The sequence below is a fragment of the Leptonychotes weddellii genome, chromosome 5 (genome assembly GCF_054177405.1).
Source record: "Leptonychotes weddellii isolate Sample4059 chromosome 5, ASM5417740v2, whole genome shotgun sequence".
NCBI classification, from domain to species: Eukaryota; Metazoa; Chordata; class Mammalia; order Carnivora; family Phocidae; genus Leptonychotes; species Leptonychotes weddellii.
The window spans coordinates 55,796,863-55,817,482 of record NC_138373.1 but is presented as its reverse complement, the minus strand read 5'-3'; the positions used below and the strand labels follow the sequence as shown (position 1 = coordinate 55,817,482).

General features: G+C 37.3%; 1 protein-coding gene across 1 annotated transcript in view; it reads left to right on the top strand.

Moving 5' to 3' along the window:
* Positions 1–323: 323 nt before the first annotated feature.
* LOC145715897 (myosin-IIIa-like) overlaps positions 324–20,620 on the top strand; it is a 47,332-nt gene continuing 27,035 nt past the window's right edge. The window contains exons 1-5 of the mRNA XM_081818912.1: positions 324–542; positions 5,014–5,038; positions 7,318–7,465; positions 7,591–7,689; positions 7,778–7,892. Of these exons, the coding sequence (XP_081675038.1) occupies positions 324–542; positions 5,014–5,038; positions 7,318–7,465; positions 7,591–7,689; positions 7,778–7,892 (606 nt within the window). The remainder of the gene's footprint in view (positions 543–5,013; positions 5,039–7,317; positions 7,466–7,590; positions 7,690–7,777; positions 7,893–20,620) is intronic.

The window sequence follows — 20,620 nt, the reverse complement described above, 5'->3', positions numbered from 1 at the left end:
AGTTGGGGTTTGAACCCATGTCTCTGTCTGACTCCAAAATCCACCATTCATCCATCCATCCATCCATCCGTCCGTCCGTCCGTCCTTTTGGCAAATATTTATTGAGTGCTACTATGAGCCAGGAACTGTACTAAGCACAGGAGATATAAAGCTAAATGAGATAGGATTCCTCCAATAAAGCAGCTCAGTCTTCTGGATAATGTATGCTTTGAAACAAAGCTTGCTGATCACTTGTTGGTTTCTAGTCTCTCAGGAAAGTAGGCAATGAGTTCATCTGCTAAGTGTGAGCAGGTAAGGGTGAAGGGAGAGGGATTGAGGAGACTATGGTCCTGGAGGGAGTCTTGGTGGAGGAAGCTGGAATTAAAAATGAAAAATTAAAAGCACTATTTCATGAATATCCTGTGAGGCCTTATGAAGGCAAAGCCACATTTTTGGCTTTCCAAGCCTTATTGCTGGCCACTTTATCGAAGATTCAAAGGTTTCACGGGTGGCATAAGCCACACCCTTGTGAGAACTTTGCCACAGTTTTGAGGGTGTTAGAGGTCTTGGCTGCATAGGTGATCCCCAGGGTCCAGAGCAGGTGAACACATAGGAGACAGACCTGAGGACCTTTCTACAAATGGCTGAGTGGAACTCTGAAGAAGTATTAGAAGATCCACAGTTAGAAGTGGGGTCAGTCAGAGAAATACTATTCGGTAACTTGCTGAAACCCTACGTTTGTCCCCAGCCATTCTGACCTAGGAACCACGGGGGGTCCTATGAGCATGTATGGGGCGCTATGATCCTCTGTCTTCTGAAATACAGTTTTGATGTAGTTAGGGCAAGATATGAGATGGGTAATTTTTGGCAGTATCTTCTCTTCCTGTTCCTTGAATCCTCTGATTGTTTATCCAACCGAAGGTCAATGTATTTCCTATAGCATCTCTAGGTCCTGTCAAATTACAATTCTCAGTAAATGTAAACTGATAATTAAAGAGAAAACCACCAATTTTGTGTGTCTACATTTATGACTCACATCTCTAATCGTATAGCACACTGTTTAAGCATTAAAGATGTGACACAAAGAGCAATCGATGTGATTTCATTAGAACAAAGCAAACTAAATTATGTGCTGTGCCAGTCTGCAAGAACTTTTATTATGTTGTGGTGAGAAAAGACAAGAAGTAAACTTTTAGCTTTGTTCTAACCTTGCCCATGTACAATGCTATTGTTCATTAAAGTGTTACTGGTGACTGCTCAAGAAATGGCTAGGGACATCCATTCTAAAGGAGATGCCAGTCCTTGCTTCAGTGTCCCAGCCCATGGACCACCCTTTGCTTGAAAAGCTCACCTGTCTTTGGTTTCTCAACTGGATTCTCCTGATTCCTCTCCTACTTCTCTGAATTTTTTTTCCTCTGACTTCAATTCATCCATCCATTCCCCTCTCTTCTCTCTTTACTCTCTCACTTAGCAATTCCTTCTGCTATCATGGCCCCAACAGCTAACTCTATGTGATTGACACCCAAAGATATATTTCTCACTCCCACCTATGTTCACATTTTTCATTTCCAAGTACCTAGATATCCTGCTTGCAAGTCCCTAGATATCCTTCCATTTCCAAGTACCTAGATATCCTGCTGAATATAGAATTCAACATAATACGTATTGTCCTAAATGTCTTTCTTTTCCCACTTGTCCCTTTTTGGGGGGAGGAAACCATCCTCTTCCATTTATATGAAACCTCTGACCTTCCCTTCACTTCCCATGTCTAAATACTTGTGAGTCGATCTTTAGAATGACTTTCACAACTCTTCTCTGCTTTCCCTTCCTCTGCTGCTATTTTACCTCAAGCCCTTGTTCCCTCTGACTCAGACATTTGAAAGATTTGGATTTCCTGGACATTTGAACTCTCTTCCAAGGCGTGGTGATAATTATACCCTCGCAGACTCAGGGAACAGTCTCAACTCAGAATGCATACTAATCAAAAGCAGTGTTACTTTTTTCTTTCAAAATGTTTTCCTTCTTTTTGAAATACTAACAAGGGGGAGCAAGTATCCACATTAATCACTTCATCAAGTTGCACACCTTCGTATTAAGTATTTTTATTTGTTAAAGACTGAGTAGAGTGTCTTAAATAGGTGTTGATGAGGCACAAATATCAAATGTTTAACCATGTTATTTTGTACCTACATGAATTGTGTGTTGGAGCCCAAAATGAGCTTCTGTAAAAATTATTCTTGTAATGGTTTTTGGCAGAACCTTGAAACAAAGCTAGAGATTCTAAGATAAAGCCACCAATATCCTAAGACTCCAAATATCTTTTACTGCATCATTGGAAAAGTAAATATATGTGGATATGTTCATCTTTGTTTTTGAGGAAAACTTCTGTGTACTGAAAGAATAAATAATTTCTAAAGAGAGCAAAGGTAAAATCTATCTCAACTGAAATTATATTGCATATAGGAGGAGGAGACCTAGAAAAGTGTTTTTTAAGACTATTTTTTTATAGCAGTTTTAGGTTCACAGCAAAACTGAGAGGAAGATACAGATATGCTCCTACCCCGTACATGCATAACTTCCCCCCATTGTCAACATCCCACACCAGAGTACTACGTTTGAACCTACACTGATACATTGTAATCACCCAAAGTCCATAGTTTACAGTAAGATTCTTGGTGGCATATTTTCTTCCAGTTTGGACAAATGCATGGCAGGTATCTACTCTTATAGTATTACATATGAGTATTTTCACTGCCCAAAAAGTCTTTTCTGCTCTGCCTATCCATCCTCTCCTCCCCCAACTTCTGGCAACCACTGATCATCTTACTGTCTTCATAGTTTTGCCTTTTTCAGAATGTCATATAGCTAGAATTATACAATATGATTGTATGGAAAAGCAGTCTTTGCAGATTGGCTTCTTTCACTTAGTAATATGCACTTGAAGTTTCTCCTTATCTTTTCATGGCTTGATAGTCATTACTTTTGAGCGCTGAATTCCATTGTCTGGATGTACCACAAATCATTTATCCATTCATCTACTAAGAACTTCTTGTTTGCTTCAAGTTTTGGCAATTATGAGTAGAACTGCTACAAACATCCATGCACAGGTTTTTGCATGAACCTAAGTTTTTGACTCCTTTGGGTAAATACCAAAGACCTCCATTGCTGGATCATATGGTAAGAATATGTTTAGTTTTGTAAGAAATTACCAACTGTCTGCCAAAGTGGCTGTACCAGTTTGCATTCCCACCAGCAGTGAATGAGAGTTCCTGTGGTTCTGCATCCTAGCCAGCACTTGGTTTTGTCAGCGTTTTGGACTTTGGCCATTCTGATAGATGTATAGTGATATCTCCTAGTGGTTTTAATTTGCATTTCCCTGATGACATATGATGTGGAGCATCTTTTCACAGACTCATTTGCCATCTGTTTATTTTCTTTGGTGAGGTGTCTGTTAAGGCTTTTGGTCCATTTTTAAATCAGGTTGTTTGTATTCTTATTGTTGAGTTTTTAAAGTTCTTTGTATATTTTGGAAAACAGTTCTTTATCAGATGTGTCTTTTGTGAGTATTTTCTCCCAGTCTGGTTTATCTTCCCATTCTCTTGAAAATATCTTTTACAGAGAAGTTTTTAACTTTAACAAAATCCAGTTTATCAGTCATTTCTTTCACAGAACATGGCTTTGGTGTTACTTCTAAAAAGTCATCACCATATCCACCATCAGCTAGTTTTCCTCTTAGTTGATCTTCTAGGAGTTTTATAGGTCTGTGTTCTACACATTTAGATCTATGACCCACTTTGAATTAATTTCTGTGAAACGTGTAAGGTCTTTGGATTCCTTTTTTTTTTTCTTGCATGTGGATGTCCAGTTGTCTTTGCTTCATTTTATTGTCTTTATTCCTTTGTCAGGAGTCAGTGGGCTGTATTTATTCTGGGCCCTCTGTCTGTTTCATTGATCTATTTGTCCTTTTTTTTTTTTTTTTTGTCAATACTACACTGTCTCGATTACTATAGCTTTCTAGGAATTCTTGAAGTCAGGCAGTGTCAGTCCTTTAAACTTTTTCTTCAATACTGTGTTGGCTATTCTGGGTCTTTTGCTTCTCCATATAAACTTTAGAATCTGAATGTCAATATCCACAAAATAACTTGCTAGGATTTTGAGTGGGATTGACTTTTATATGTTAACCTGTATCCTGCAGACTGGCTGTAATTGCTTATTAGTTCAAGGAGGTTTTTTTGTCAATTCTTTAGCTTTTTCTATATAGGCAATAATGTCATCTGTGAAGAAAGACAGTTTTATTTTTCCCTTCTCAAACTGCATGCATGAGTTAGGACTTCCAGTACAGTTTTGAAAAGAAGTGTTGAGAGGGGACATCCTTACCTTGTTCTTGATCTTAGTGTGAAACCTTTCAGTTTCTCACCATGAAATATAATGTTACCTGTAGTGTTTTTTATAAATGTTCTTTACCAAGTTGAGGAAATTCCCCTCTATTACTAGTTTACTGAGAGGTTTTGTCAGGAATGGCTGTTGGATTTTGTCAAATGCTTTTTCTGCATATATTGGTATGATCATGTGATTTTTCTTCTTTAGCCTATTGATATGATGGATTACATGGATTGATTTTTGAATGTTGAAACAGCCATGCATACCTGGGGTATATGCCATTTGGTCGTGGTATATAATTCTGTTTATTCATTGCTGGATTCAAGTTGCTAAAGTTTTTTCTTTTTTTTTTTTTTTAGAGATTTATTTATTTATTTGAGAGAGAGAATGAGATAGAGAGTGAGATAGAGAGAGAGAGCACAAGGGGGGGAGCGGGAGAGGGAGAAGCAGACTCCCTGCTGAGCAGGGGAGCCCGACGCGGGACTCGATCCCAGGACTCCAGGATCATCCTGAGCCGAAGGCAGTCGCTTAACCAACTGAGCCACCCAGGCGCCCCAAGTTGCTAAAGTTTTGTTGAGGATTTTTTCATCTAGGTTCATGGGAGCTGTGGGTCTATAATTTTCTTGTGATATCTTTATTTGGTTTTGGTGTTAGGATAATGCTGGCCTCATTGAACAAGGTAAGTATTCACTTTGCATCTATCTTCTGAAAGAGACTGTAGAGAATTGGTATAAATTCTGTATGAAATATTTGGCATAATTCAACAGTGAACTCATGTGGGACTGGAGCTTTCTGTTTTGGAAGATTATTAATTATTGATTCAATTTCTTTAATGGAGTGTGAGCTCTTCAGATTATCTATTTCTTCTTGTGAGAGTTTTGGCAAATTGGATCTTTCAAAGAATTGGTCCATTTCATCTAGATTTCGAAGAATGGAGCTGCTCATAATATTCTTTTATTACCCTTTTAATTTCCATGGGCCTGTAATGATGTCCCTTCTTTTATTTCTGATATTAGTAATTTCTGTCCTCTTTTCTTTCTTAACCTGCCTAGAAGCTTATTGATTTTATTGATCTTAAAAAAAAAAAAAGCTTTTTGTTTCATTGATTTTTCTCTACTGATTTCTGGTTTCTAATTTCATTGATTTCTGCTCTATTTCTTATTATTTCTTATCTTTTGCTTACTTTGGATTTAATTTGCTAATTTTCTAGTTTTCTAAAATGAAAATGTAGATTATTGTTTTTAGATCTTTCTTCTTTCTAATGTAGTCATTCAAGGCTATGGATTACCCTCTAAACACTGCTTTCACTGCATCCCACAAATTTTGGTAAGTTGTGGTTTCATTCTCACCTAGTTCAAAATATTTTAAAATTTCTTTTAATATTTATCTTTTGAACCATGTGTTATTTAGAACTGCATTGTTTGATTGCCACATATTTTGGAATTTTCCAGTTATCTTTCTGTTATTGATTTCTAGTTTCATTCCATTGTGGTCTAAGAACAGAGATTATATGATGTCAATTATTTTTAATTTGTTAAGGTGTGTTTTATGGTCTAAGATGTCTGTCTTGGTGAATGTTCCATTTGAGCTTGAGAAGAATGTGAATTCTGCTGTTTTTGGATGATGTAGTCTAGAGGGTGTCAGTTATATCCAGTTGATTGATATTATTGTTGCATTCAACTGTGTCCTTACTGCTTTTCTGCTTGCTAGATCTGTCCATTTCTGAGAGACGTGGGTTGAAGTTACCAGCTATAATAGTGGATTCTTCTATTTCTCCTTGCAGTTCTATCAGTTTTTGCCTCCCATAGTTTCACACTCCATTGTTATGTCCATAAACGTTAAGGATTATTATGTCTCTTGGAGCATTGAACCCTTTATCATTATGTAATACATTTCTTAATCCCTGATAACTTCCTTGCTTTGAAGTCTGCTCTGTATGAAATTAATACAGTTGTTCCTGCTTTCTTTTGATAAGTGTTAGCATGGTATATTTTTCTTTACCCATTTATTTTTAATCAATATGTATCTTTATATTTAAAGTGGGTTTCTTGTAGACAACATATGTATAGGTCTTGTTTTTTGATCCCTCTGACAATTTCTGTCTTTTAATTAGTATTATTTAGACCATTGATGTTCAAAGTGATGACTGATATAGTTGGATTAATATCTATCATATTAGTGTTTTCTAATTGTTGCCCTTGTTCTTTGTTCCTATTTTTGTCTCCCACTCTTGTTCTGCCTTTTGTGGTTTTAACTGAGCCTTCTCTGTGATTCCATTTTCTCACCTTTCTTAGCATATTTTGGTGATTCTTCTTTTTTCATTTTTTTAGTGGTTGCCTTAGAGTTTTCAGTATATATTTACCACTAATCCAAGTCTACCTTCAAATAACACTATCATCAGCACCTTATAATAACAAAATAACCCTAATTTCTCTCTCCAGTCCCTCGTATCATTGCTATCATTGATTTCATCATATATAAGCATCCATAATATATATATACGTATATTTATTATATGTACACATAAGCATACATAATTGAGTATTGTTGCTATTACTCCCATATTTGTATTATTCCAGAATCTGGGGAATGCTGTTTATACGTAGACCACAGAGATTTCTCATGCAAGTGAGAAAACTGAACCCCAGAAAGGCAGTTCACAAGGTGGTTAAAGACAGGCTTTGGAGTTTAACAGCCCTGGTTTGAATCCAGTTTAGCCATCAACTCTGTGACCTGAGGGGAGAATGGTACCCCCTCTAAGCCTTAGTGTCCATGTATATAAAATGTGGGAACCCTATGAGCAACTAGGGTGTTATGGCAGGTAAATGGGATAATGTAGCACTTCTGATCATCTGATATATCATCATAAAATTGTTTTTTTTTCTCTCTGCTCCCACTGACATGTAAAATCCAAGAGTTTAGGGATTGTTGACTGTTTCACTCCTGTCACATTTCCAGTGTCTAGAACAATGCCTGGTAGTCACAAATGTGCATTGAATGATTCATATAAAGTGCTTAGCAGTGTCTGGAATTTAATGACAGTGATTGTTGAAAATAGTGACAACGACAATAAAAAGCCAAAATCCAGTACTCTGAGAAACCCATGGTAGCACTCATAGTTGTTGTTCTGATCATTATATTGCCAAGTAATTTTAACAATTAGTAAATATTCTTACTAATTAATATTCTTACTAAGTAAATATTTTTTCTGAAAATGTCTTATTTTTTCAGTGGAGAAAAAAATTTTCATATTTTTTACTACATCTATGCTGGATTGGCTGAAAAGAAGAAACTAGCCCATTACAAATTGCCTGAAAATAAGCCTCCCAGGTAACCCGGCGGGTGGCACTTTTCTAAGTAATATTTTCACTTTACATTGAACTTTAGATTTTGACCCATCCTTTCATATTTTTTTCAGATACCTACAAAATGACCACCTCAGAACAGTGCAGGACATGATGAATAATAGTTTCTGTAAATCCCAATATGAATTAATTGAGCAGTGTTTCAAAGTCATAGGTTTTACAATGGAGGTAAGTATGAAAGACATTGAACCTCGGTAGGAAGTATCTTTTTGTCATTGCTAATGGTAAGAATTAGTATTTGCTGAGTGACTAATATATGCCAGGCATTGTATCAAGTGTTTTATGTGAATCATCCTTATAATTACTGAAACTACCTTATGAAATAACTAGAATATTTACTTTATACATAAAGAAACAGTGGACTTGACATATAATTTGCATTTGCATCTCCCACATATATTTACCCTTTTTCATAAATGCATAAATGGGAACATATGACATGTTCTTTTTTAGTGCAGTTTTGTTTTTAGTGCAATTTTTTAATACAACTTTATTAAGATGTAATTCACATACCATAAAAGTCAGCCATTTAAAGTATACATTTTAATGACTTTTAGTATATTCCCAGAGTTGTACATCCATCACCATAATCATTTTTAGAATATTTTCATGCTCTAAATTTTTCACCCCCAAAAGAAACATGCTAGCAATTAGGAGTTCCTCCTCATTCCTGCCCCATCTCTGCTTTCTATCACCATAGAGCTTTTTATTCTGGACAGTTCACATAAACAGAGTGATGCAATACATCATCCTTTGTGACTGGCTTCTCTCATTCAACATATTGATGTTTTCATGTTATAGCATGTATCAGTACTTCATTGCTTTTCATTGTTGAATAATATTTCATTTTATGGATATACCTCATGTTATTTATCCATTCATCAGTTAATAGACATTTGAGTTGGTTCCATTTGGGGGCTATTATGAATACTGCTATGAACATTCATGTACAACTTTTTGTGTGGACATAAGTTTTCATTTCTCCTTGGTATATACCTATGAGTAGAATACTGAGTCATAGGGTAACACTGTGTTTAACCTTTTGAGGAACTACTAGGCTATTTTCCAAAGCAGCTGCACTGTTTACACCCTAACCAGAAGAGTATGAAAGTTCCAATTTCTCCATATCCTCCCCAACACTTACTATCATCTGTCTTCTTAATTTGAGCCATCCTAGTGTGTATGAAGTGGATCTTGTAGTTTTGATATGCATGTCCCTAATGGCTTATGACCCTGAACTTCTTTACATGTCCTTACTGGTCATTTATATATCTTCTTTGAAGAAATATCTATACACATACTTTACCTTTAAAAAAATGGGTTGTGTTTTATTATTGAGTTGTAGGAATTATTTATGTTGTAAATACAAGTCCCTTATCAGAACATGATTTGCAAAAATTTTCTCCCATTGGTTGTCTTTTTACTTTCTGGATGGTGTCCTTTGAAGTATACACATTTTTCATTTTTATGATGTCCATTTTACCTCTTTTTTCTTCTGTTGCTTATGATTTTGGTGTCATAGATAAGAAACACAGCGATTTATGCATTAGTTTTCTTCTAAGAGCTTTATAGTTTTCGCTCTTACATACAGGTCGTTGTTCCTCTTTGAGTTGATTTTTGTGTCTGGTGTGAGGTAGCTTCTTTTGCACGTAGATATTCAGTTGTACCACAATCATTTGTTGCAGACTCTTCTGTCTCCATTGATTGGCTTTGGCATCCTTGTTGGAAATCAGTTTACCATAAGTGTATAATGTAGAGATTTATTTCTGAACTCTCACTTCTATTATAATGACCTCTCGGTATTTCGGTGTTTATGCTAGTACCATGTTGTCTTGATTACTGTGGCTTTCTAGTAAGTTCTGAAATTTGACAGGGTGATTCCTCCAACTTTGTTCTTCTCTTGCAAGATTGTTTTGGGTCCCTCGAATTTCTATTTGAATTTGAGGATCAGCTCGTCACATTCTAGTGCAGTCTTTTATTTTTTATTTTTTTTTTTTAAAAGATTTTATTTATTTATTCATGAGAGACAGAGAGAGAGAGAGGCAGAGGGAGAAGCAGGCTCCCAAGGAGCAGGGAACCCGATGTGGGACTCGATCCCAGGACCCTGGGATCATGACCTGAGCCGAAGGCAGACGCTTAACCATCTGAGCCACCCAGGCGCCCTCTAGTGCAGTCTTTTAAAACTTCTGTTTTGTTCAGCTCTCTCTTTCCCATTTCACCCCCTCCATCCATATCTGCTCTCTTTCCCTTTCCCCAGCAAATGGATGTTAATAACTCAGCATATATAATCCAAAATTTCGTATTTATCTCCCTGTTCATAAAACACTGTTTGTAGACACCACATACACACGTGTACACACACATGTACATACACGTGACTCTGGAGGGATGGTCATTGTTTATTAATATGGAATGCCATTATATCACACACACTCTTCTATACCTGGTTTCTCTTCCTCAGCAATACCTTGTGGAAATCCCTTCAAGTCATCTAGTATAGCCCCAAATCAGTCCTCTTAAAGGCAACGTAGTATTCCATGGTGTGTACTACCATAATTTATTCTGCTATTCAGATATGACCGGGCATACCACTCTTAATGTTTCCAGATCTTTGTCACTCTGAGTAAAGCCAAAATATGCCTTTATTTCCTGGTGCTTTTATTTCTATGGGATAAGTCCCTAGTAATGGGATTGCTGGGTCAAAGGGTATGTGTATTTTAAATTTGAATATGAATTGCAACACTGCCTTCCAACAACTATGAAACACTTCCTATTTCCACCAGCGGTGTATGTGAGTACCTTTCCCATTACCATCTCTGCCATGTGCTGTAGCTTTTTAAATATTTGTTCATCTGATGGGTGTAAGTACCATCTCATTTCAAGTTTGCATATCCTTGACTAATAGTAAATTTGAGCATCTTTCCATTTGTTTGCTGGCTACTTGGGTTTGCTTTTTTATGGATTGCATATTTATGTATGTTGCCCTTTTTATTGAACCATTTCTATGTTTTATTTCAATTTTTAAGTTCTCATTGAACATTATAGACATATTTTTTATCATTTGTATTATAAATATGTTTTCAGTTGTATGACTTGTCCATGACATGCTTACTCTTTTTCTTAAGATTTTATTTATTTCTTTATTTATTTGAGAGAGAGAGAGAGAGAGCAAGCGCAAGAAGGGAGAGGGGCACAGGGAGAGGGAGAGACAGAATCTCAATCAGACTCCACGCTAAGCGGAGCCCAATATGGGGCTCTGTCTCAGAACCCTGAGATCATGACCTGAGCTGAAATCAAGAGTCAGACCTTAATTGACTGAGCCACCCAGGTGCCCCCATGACATACTTACTTTGATTCTCAAACCCCCAGCTGGAATTCTAAGAAGAATTGTATTAAATTTATATATTAACTTTTGGGGCATTGTCATTTTTATAATGTTATTTATGTCTTCTCATCCTGGATCATGACATGCTTTTCCATTTGTTTAGATGTTGTTTGAGTTTTTAATGATTTATAGTTTTATTTATCTAGAACTTAAGCTTTATTTTTAGATTTTTTTCTAACCAGGTCATGGTTTTGGGTGTCATTCTAAATATTTTTTTCTGCTGGTAGACTTTTGTAAATATATAATCATGTCATCAGCAAAAAGAATAGTTTTATACTTTTTTCCTGTTATACCATTTTATTCTTTTGTGTACTTAGAGCATCTAAGAGTCTCAGTATTAATTACTAAGGATTATAACTTGCCTCCCTGTCTCATTTCTGATTTTAAATAAAAATGGTTTCGGTGTTTTGCTCTTAAGAGAATTTATCACAATAATTTCCTTTTATCGTTGCTTTGTTTAGGGCTGTTATTAGGAATCCTGAAGAGTTTTATCAAATGTCCTTTTATTATTGATTGACATAATCGTATTTTTCTGCAGCAGATTGTTGATATCACTTGTTATGTTGATAGATTTCTTAATATGTAAGTATCCTTACATTTCTGGAATAAATCTAATGTAATCAAACTGTACTTCTCTTTGGCAAATTTCTGGATTCCATGTCCTGGTGTTTTATTTAGAATTTTTACATCTCTATTCATCAGTGAAATTTATCTATTGTTTTACAGTTTTCTTTTATATCTTTATCAGATTTGCATATTAAATTATATCAGTGAGGTTTTTTAAATCTTTTTTCTTTGGCCTATAAAAGTTTAAATCAGAGGAGCGCCTGGGTGGCTCAGTCTGTTAAGCATCGGACTCTTGGTTTCCGCTCAGGTCGTGATCTCAGGGTTATGGGATCAAGTCGCAAGTCCAGCTCCCTGCTCAGCGAGGAGTCTGCTTGAGATTCTCTTCCTCTTCCTCTCCCTCTGCCCTTCCCCTACCCATGCACGCAGGCCTGTGCTTGCTCTCTCTCTCTGTCTCTCTCAAATAAATAAACCTTTAAAAAAAAAAAAGTTTAAATCAGAGTTAAAATTAGTTCTCAGTGTTTCTGGAGACATAAAGCAGATACTTAAGTCCTACCCAGACTTGCTATATAGGAATTTCCAAGGAAGAGACCTAGTCATCTGGGCCTTTTATAAGCATCCCAGGTTATTCCTGTCATTAGAGAAGATGGAACGGTGGTTTTTAAAACTTTGAATTAAGGTTAGAGAAAACTCAGCTATGTGTGCCTCTGGTTCTGAGCCTTTTTAAATCACCTTTCTGATTCTTCTGTAATAATTATTTACTTCAATTTTGTTTTCTTTTTGGGCTGTCTGTATTTTCCTAAGAAATCATCATCAGATCTGATACCATAGATATGACTGATGCTTTTTTCTTATGCTTTTAATTTATTCTGGTTGTGTTTCCTTTCACATTACTTTCTTTTATCTCTAATTGGGCTTACAAGCGTTTTTCAATCTTAAAAACAAAAACAGAACAGCAGCTATTGTATATGTTCACCCATCCTATAATTTTTTCACTGTCTATATTACTGATTTTAATTTTATTTTTATATTTTTATTAATTTAGTCACTTGGTTTCTTTTGTTGGTCTTTTTCCTAAGGAGAATACTTGGTTCTTCATACTTATTTAATAACGCAAGCATCTAGGGCTTGAGTCATAAAGATTTCTTTCATGCCATGGGTTTATTGTTTTTAATTTTTGTAACAAAGTATCTTGTTTAATAGGAACTCCTAAAGGCTTTTAAAGAAGCTTTCAGTCTCTGCTCTTAACAGTTTACTATTTGTTGATTCGATACTGTGATAAAAGATACCACTTCACCCTGAATGTGCGTCAGGGTTTTAGATGAACTCTTTCAGGAAGGTAATGTGTAATTTGTTGAGTTTTAGTTTCATTTTTATAAATGACACTCCTGTAGCTTTAAACAGTTAATGTGTCTGCTTAAGAAGTTTATTGATACTCCTTGGGTTACAGATCCCTACTAAGAGCTTGAGCTAAAAATGTTGCCTAGAAATTTGGAAAATAATCTCCAGAAATTTGGAAAATTTTATCAGCAGGATATAAAATGTAAAGATGCTGATAGAAGTGAGACTACAAAAGTCATTCAAACTATGTGCAGTGAAGTTATTGAACTAATCATTTTTTAAGACAGAGCTGTCCCCTTCTAAACGGACGGCTGTCAACAATAACCTTTAGTGCATTGGTCCATTTGTTTGCCAGAAAATAGTATTTCTAAAGATGTACATGTTCTTGACATAAAGTTTGCTGACAAGTGCATTTTCTCCAAATGTGGAACTACGAGACTTAGCACTAAGTAATATAGTCTTGCCTTCTCTTTGAAAGCTTTTGGCTTCATCTTAGGTATCTTGCTTCAGGCCAGTGGGGAGGATATTCTCAACACCTTGATGCTAGGGAACAAAGTGGGATCTCTGCCAATCGAGTGAGGTTGGAAAAGAAGGACAGATAAATAGCTTTTCTTTTGACTTGAAATTAGGGCCCTGCCTTCAGGCCTTCAGGGGAGGTCTAGATAAAACCAGAATAATCTTTGCCCATCGGGAAGCACTTAAACTTGTAGAGTCAATTTTTTCTAATGTGGCTTTTATTCATAGCCAAGAGGAATTCAGATGTGATGGGGGGGACTCCCTACCTGGCTGCTTTTACAGCCCCAGAATTTAGAGTTCCTCCTTGAATTCTGCATAAACATTGCTACCCTGTTTCTAGATAAATTAATTGGTTGTGGGGAGAGGTGGGTAAGAGGTTGAGCGTTCATAGGGAAACTGGCAGGCTGTTTCCAGGACCAACCAAGGAGAAATAACTCCTTCTGGACCAGAGAGAAATTATTACCATGACTCTCCCCAAAGACTTCTCAGTTTTTGCCAGACAACTGTGAATTACCTGGACAAGAAGAAAACAATACCATAGACTCAATGGCAAGCCAAGATGGAATCCATCCCCCTTCGGCAAATACTTTAATCACAAGAGGTCTTGAGCTGAAGTTGAGTAATTTTTTGGTTTAGAAGTAGAGACTTCAACTTGACCATCTTCATTTCTGAATGATGCATTTTTTTCTGTAGATTCATGGATCCTGCCTGGAACTATGGGCTTACAACTCAGGCTGTCAAGTTCATAACCAGTAAACTGTAGTTCAGATAGGGAAACTCGGTGGCTCTGAGGTACCTGGGCAAAAGGAGATGACTGGGGACCTTCTTTCTGTTGATGCAGTAGACAGCTTTTAGGCTGTAAAATGGAACAAAGAATCAGTTGTTTGATAAGATTTCTGAAGGTTTTGGAGAAAGCTCGTACTCCGCTCTTAGCTATAATGTTACTGTGAAGAACGTTCTCCTGCGAGACCTTTAGTGCATTGGTCCATTTGTTTGCCAGAAAAGAGTATTTCTAAAGATGTACATGTTCTTGACATGGCCTGGTTCTTACAGTGGCCCATGTGTGTGTCTCATTCCCCTGCTCCACCCTCACAAAAGAGAAGACAACAGTGACAACAAAGGTTGGCAGGGTGACTGGATGGATGTATGAGGATGGGAGAATTGACTTGACCAATAGCAGCCTTTGTTGGAGAGCCAGGAGAGAAACAATGAGGATGGTATGGATGTTGACAATGGAGAGGTTCTTAGCATATAGAATTTCCTGTGGCTGTCTCACCTAAGTAGAGTGGTGTCCACCCGCTGTGTACTCTGAGGTCTGGTTGTGGCATCGTGTCAACCTGACTACCTTTTGGAAACAACCTCTGAACTGTCATATCCAGAGTCACAGATAACCCTAATGCATTGCCTAATAAAACTGTTATTTTTATTGTTATAGGTAAAATAAATGTGTCTGTCTTTGGTTCAGCTCTGGCTGAGGAAGTCCCTGACTTGGGAGGCATGAGTTTCAGCCATATTCCACCTCCCCTTCTTATGCTCCCCTTCTGATGTCCTGAGCATCACAGGTGATCACTGGGGTCTTTTGCTCTCAGCTCACAGGACCAAGATCTTGTTCTCCTCTGAGTGTGTCAGCACTGTATAATCCTAGATTGGCTGCATCATGAGTAAAAATAGGATGTTTGCTGCTCTGCTGGCTGACATGGTAGGAATTAGTTTAACCCTAACCCTACCCCAACCCCAGTCCCTCCCTGGGTAAAGATGCTGCCCAGATCACCTTCCTCATTCTTCCTGGCAAAATTCACATTCAAATGGGGCTCCTCCCCTTCTGCTCTTTATTTCCCCAACCTAACACTGCCCCCCTGCCCTCACCCACAGCTCTTACCTTTGGAGACAAGTTGATTTAAGCACTGGGGGGTGGTATCCTGGCTCTTAAAGCAGAAGCCTATGTATTGGGTGCAGTGACTAAAGAAAAAAGCGGCCATCTACCCTTTTCTCCAGTCCTTGGTCATAAGAAGAATGTTGCTAGTGATAGATGCTCCTTTGGACTGTGGTCCAGCCCCATTCCTGACCAGTTAGGGGACACATCGGAGGTTAACTGCATCTCAGGGCATTCTCCAAACTAGAAGCATGTCGTACACCAGGCAGGCAGCTTCTGCTTCTGACCAGGGCTGGATCCCTTCGTAGTTCTTTTCCCTGCTTTTTGTCATCAGAAGAGCTGATCTTCTTAGCAATTCCCTCCCCCAGAGGTTGCTATCTTAGCAGCAGAGAATCATTTTTAATTGGTTTGTTTACTTCTAAGTCCCCCTCATTAGAGGCAGGGTTTTACTTATATTTGGCTCATCTCCTTTCTCTTGCTTGGTAGAACGATGTTTAGTAACATTAAAATGAAACCAGCCTTGCGGTTAACATCTACTGACAAATCTAATTCGTTTCTTTAAAATGTAATATTCCAAACTTAAACATGCTCAGTGTTCATTAGACATGCAAACATCTAAACACACAGCTTAGAATAAAGGAAAATATAAAATCTCTTTCTGGAGTGAAACACAATCCCTGCTAAATATCTTGTGAAGACTTGAGTCCAAGGTGACTCTCCTAAAATGTGGTGTCTCCCATCTAAAAGCAAAGACTCCCGAGAGTTAACGGGGCAGACCGTCCAGGTTTGGAGACAGTGGACTTAAACTGAGTAGATGTTTACTTCCTTTTTATCCAAGTCCTGTTTTTTTTTTTTTTTTTTTTAAATCTCACTAGCTTTCTTGGTATGTCCTGTGTCAGTGGCTGCTTCAGTTCCATTTTGGAATTAGGCAGCTTTCAATATCAAGTTAAGTAGTATGATTCTCACCTCCCCCAAGCAGAGCTTGCTGCCTTCACACTTCACTGCAGCAAAGTTACGGTGATTCTCTAAGATGAGTATCTTTCTCTCCCCCCACCCCTCTCTCCTCCCCTTACCGTTCTCTCATGGGTGTTCATAGCACCAGGGTGTCTGTGTCCCTTTAAAGATCCCTAGGGGCTGCAATTCACTTGTGACTGGTGAGTCAGCATAATCCAAAGGAATGACAGGCAAAGCAAAATCAGATATTCTCTAAAAATCACACAAATTGGAAAACTCTAAAACTTTTTAAAACATATGATTTTCTCAGCCATTTTCCTGCCACAGTTTTAAAATAAATGATTACTAGTTTTGTGATTCAACTCATTTTAGAGATAATATTTATGATGTCATGACAGGAAGTTTTATCTGTTTTTCTTTACAGAGTCATAGGTCTTAAGTCTAAGATGAGAATGACTTTTTCTGCTTTAATTTTGCTTACATTTCTTACGATCATCTAAAATAACAATCTAATACATTTTCTTTGGACTATGAGTTATCACTTTTGTTATGATAAAATAATACATGTGAAAGAAACTTTTTTAGTATTTTAAGTGAATTTCTGTGAAATGCTTTTTAAAAATTGATTTTGGCTGGGGTGAGAAAGACATATCACTCTTTTTAGTTAGTCATTTGATAAGGATTTAAAAATAATAAGTTGATACCTACTTGTCTTTATTCAAAATGCATAAAATAAGTTGGAATTCTAGAATGTCATAACTTAGCCAACATTGATGACCTGAATGAAATGAATGACAGGACCCAGGAAGACTGTAGATTAAAATAACACTCATTCTGGACTAGGGAGTCAGGACCTGTGGGTGAAAGTCCTTGGCATGGCTTGTCTCTAGCTCTGCATCCTTAGACCAATAACTAAACCTCTCTGATATAAGTTTCATTATCAGTAGAATAAGTGTCATTATCTATGATTCGATAACTAAAATTGAAGGCTGTTTAATTTTATCCTAATCTTTGCGGATTGGTCATGTCATTTTATGGCTTTAAGTATGTGCAAAATTCAACCTACGCACAGAAAGCATATGAATATCCCTTACACACAAACAACAGCAAATGCTCATGGCAGGCTTCTCCTTCCCTCCCCTCCGTTCTGATCTGGCTGGTAATGTGGGCTCCGACAGTGTCCCGGCCTGTGGGTCCCTGCCCCCGCCTGCTCCTCCCATCCTGCCTTCTCTGTCCTTGCTCAATGGCTGCAACAGCATTCTGGTTCTCCCAGAACCAGACTGGGTAGTGCCACACCCCTCAGCCTGGGCTCCTGTCACTTTGTCACAGTCCACGGTGATCCCCACCTACTTAGAGGTCCAGGGATTGTCCTTTTTCTCACCACTCTCTTGAATGGGGTGAAGAAAAGTTTACTGTCACTTAATCAATGCAAAAGAAAACAGCTTGACAAGCATTAATTGAGTGCCGTGAGTGAAGCACAGTCACTGTCCTCAGTTATTATCTGATAAAGACACACACACAAAGCATAATTTCAGTAAGATATAATCAATGCCATGATAACAAACAGAGAATGTTACAGAAACACGAAGTCTAGTGGTTGGTCTCTGAAAGGTTCTAAGAGATTATGTATAAGAGGGAGGAAAAGAGCAGCATGAACTGGAACTAAGGTGTGAAAATCATGTGGAATTCTTAGGAACCTACACAGAAACAGACAAACCTATACCAACATGTCATTATGAATCAAAGTCCATAGTGAACATTAGGATTCACTCTTGCTGAAAACATAAGTCTTCAATTCCTTTGGGTAAACACCATGGGTCTCAGTTGCTCAATTATATGGTAAGGGTATGTTTAGTTTCTTAGGAAACCATCCCACGGTCTACCAAGGTGGCTGTACCCGTTTGCATTCCCACCAGCGGTGAATGAGAGTTCCTGTGGCTCTGCACCGTGGTCAGCATTTGGTGGTGTCAGTGTTTTGGATTTTGGCCAATCTGAGAGGTACGCTGTGGTATCCCCTTGTAGTTTTAATTTGCATTTCCCTGATGACACATGCATTTCCCTGCATTTCATATGCTTGTTTGCCATCTGTAAATCTTCTTTGGTGAGGTGTCTGTTAAGGTCTTTAACTCATTTTTTTAAATTGGGTTGTTTTTTACTGTTGAGTTTTAAAAAATCTCTGTATGTTTTGGATAACAGTCCTTTCTCAGATGTGCCTTTTGCTAGTATTTTCTTCCAATCTGTGGCTTGTCTTCTTCTTCTCTTGACACATCTTTTATTTCAATTTTATTTCAATTTTAACAATCTTTGTATAAGAATAGAAACAACTTTCAGTCACCTTTGTTCACTTAACTAATAAATATAATTTTAAGTTGTCCTAAACAGACATAATTAATTAAGTTCTTTAAATGCCTGAAACTATGTAAAAATTTAGTACATCTCAGTCTTTCATATATTCCAAATGACTGACAAAGCAGTCTTACAAGGACTGATAAGGACTTTCTAAACTTCCTGATCATTTAAATCTTCTTAAGCACTTAAACTTATTAGCCCTGAAAATGTAATAATTCAAAATTATTATGTAGCTCAAACTATCTTATATATTTGAATACAATTTGCAATCAAATTAAGTTACGCTTTTCGAACTAAAATTATAAGAGTACTATCAAATAAGTGTTTAAATTCAAGTCACAAAAGCAGTTGTCAGATTGTCTTACTATGTCTCTATACATAGTAGAGACTTAGGGTTTTAAGCAGTTAAAGAATAAACACGTTGATTATCCCAAGGTTATACATCTTATCCATAAATTTAGCAAAAAAGCATTGATACTGTATTTCTTTGCTGGGGCTTCCATAACAACGTACCACAGACTGAGTGACTTAAACAACAGAACTATATTTCCTCACAGTTCTAGAGATCAGAAGTCTGACACAAGGTTAGGTTTTTTCTGAGGGCTGTGAGAGAAAATCCATGCCTCTTCCCTACTTCTTGGTGATTCCCTGGCAATCCTTAGGGATCCTTGGATTGCAGATGCCTCACTTTGATTTCTGTCTTCTTCTTCACATGGCAGGCGGCTCCCAGGTGGCTCAATCGGTAGAGCATATGATTCTTGATCTCAAGGTTATGAGGGTTATGAGTTTGAGCCCCTCATTGGGTGTAGAGATGACTCAAAAATAAAGATCTTAAAAAAAAAGTTCTTCTTCACATGGCATTCTCCATGGGAAGAGTTCTCATACTCTTACCATGTGATCCAGCAATCAAAGTCCTTGGTATTTACCCAAAGGAATTGAAAATGTATGTCCACACAAAAACCTGTGCACTAATGTTTACAGAAGCTTTATTCATAATTGCCAAAACTTGAAGTAACTGAGATGTCCAGTTCAGTGGGTGAGTGGATAAATAAATTATGGCACATCCCAACAATGGGATATTACTCAGCACTAAAAAGAAATGAGTTATCAAGCCATGAAGACATGGAGGAACTTTAAATGCACATTACTGAATGAGCGCCAATCTGAAAGGGTCACATACTGTAGGATTCCAACTATATGACATTCTGGAAAAGGCAAAACTATGGAGACATGTCATAAAAGACCAGTGGTGGTTAGAGATTGTGAGAGAGATGAATAGTCAGCACAGAGGACCTGTCAGCAATGGAAATCCTGTGTATGATGCTATAATGGTAGAAATGTGCCATTATACCTTTGTAAAAATCCATAGAATGTACAACACCAAGAGTGAACTCTAAACTGTGGACTTTGGGTGATAATGATGTGTCAGTGTAGGTTCATTGATTATGATATATGTATCACTCTAATGCAGGATATTGATAGTGGGGGAAGCTGTGTGTGTGGAGGGGGGAGGACAGGGGCTAAATAGAAACTCTGCACTTTCCACTCAGTTTTGTTGTGAACCTAAAACTACTCTAAAATAAAGTTTATTAATTAAAAAAAAAACTATACTAAAATACATAAAGTAGAAATGATCCATATAGAAATTCAGTATAGGAAATGATCCATGCCCTTTGGTTCTAGGAGCGTGTAAAGTGCTTGAGAGCAGAAATTATTCTTATTTATTGATATATATCCAGTATCTCACATTGTGCTTAATAAATAGTCAATAGATGACGGTTGAATGAACGAATGGATGGGTGGATGACTGAATAAGAGGTATAGTACAATAAACTTCTGGAAGAGGAAGAGTCCTTCTAACAGAATTCTTTTGCTTGGGCAGATTAACTCAGTGTAGAGAGGAAAGTGACCTTG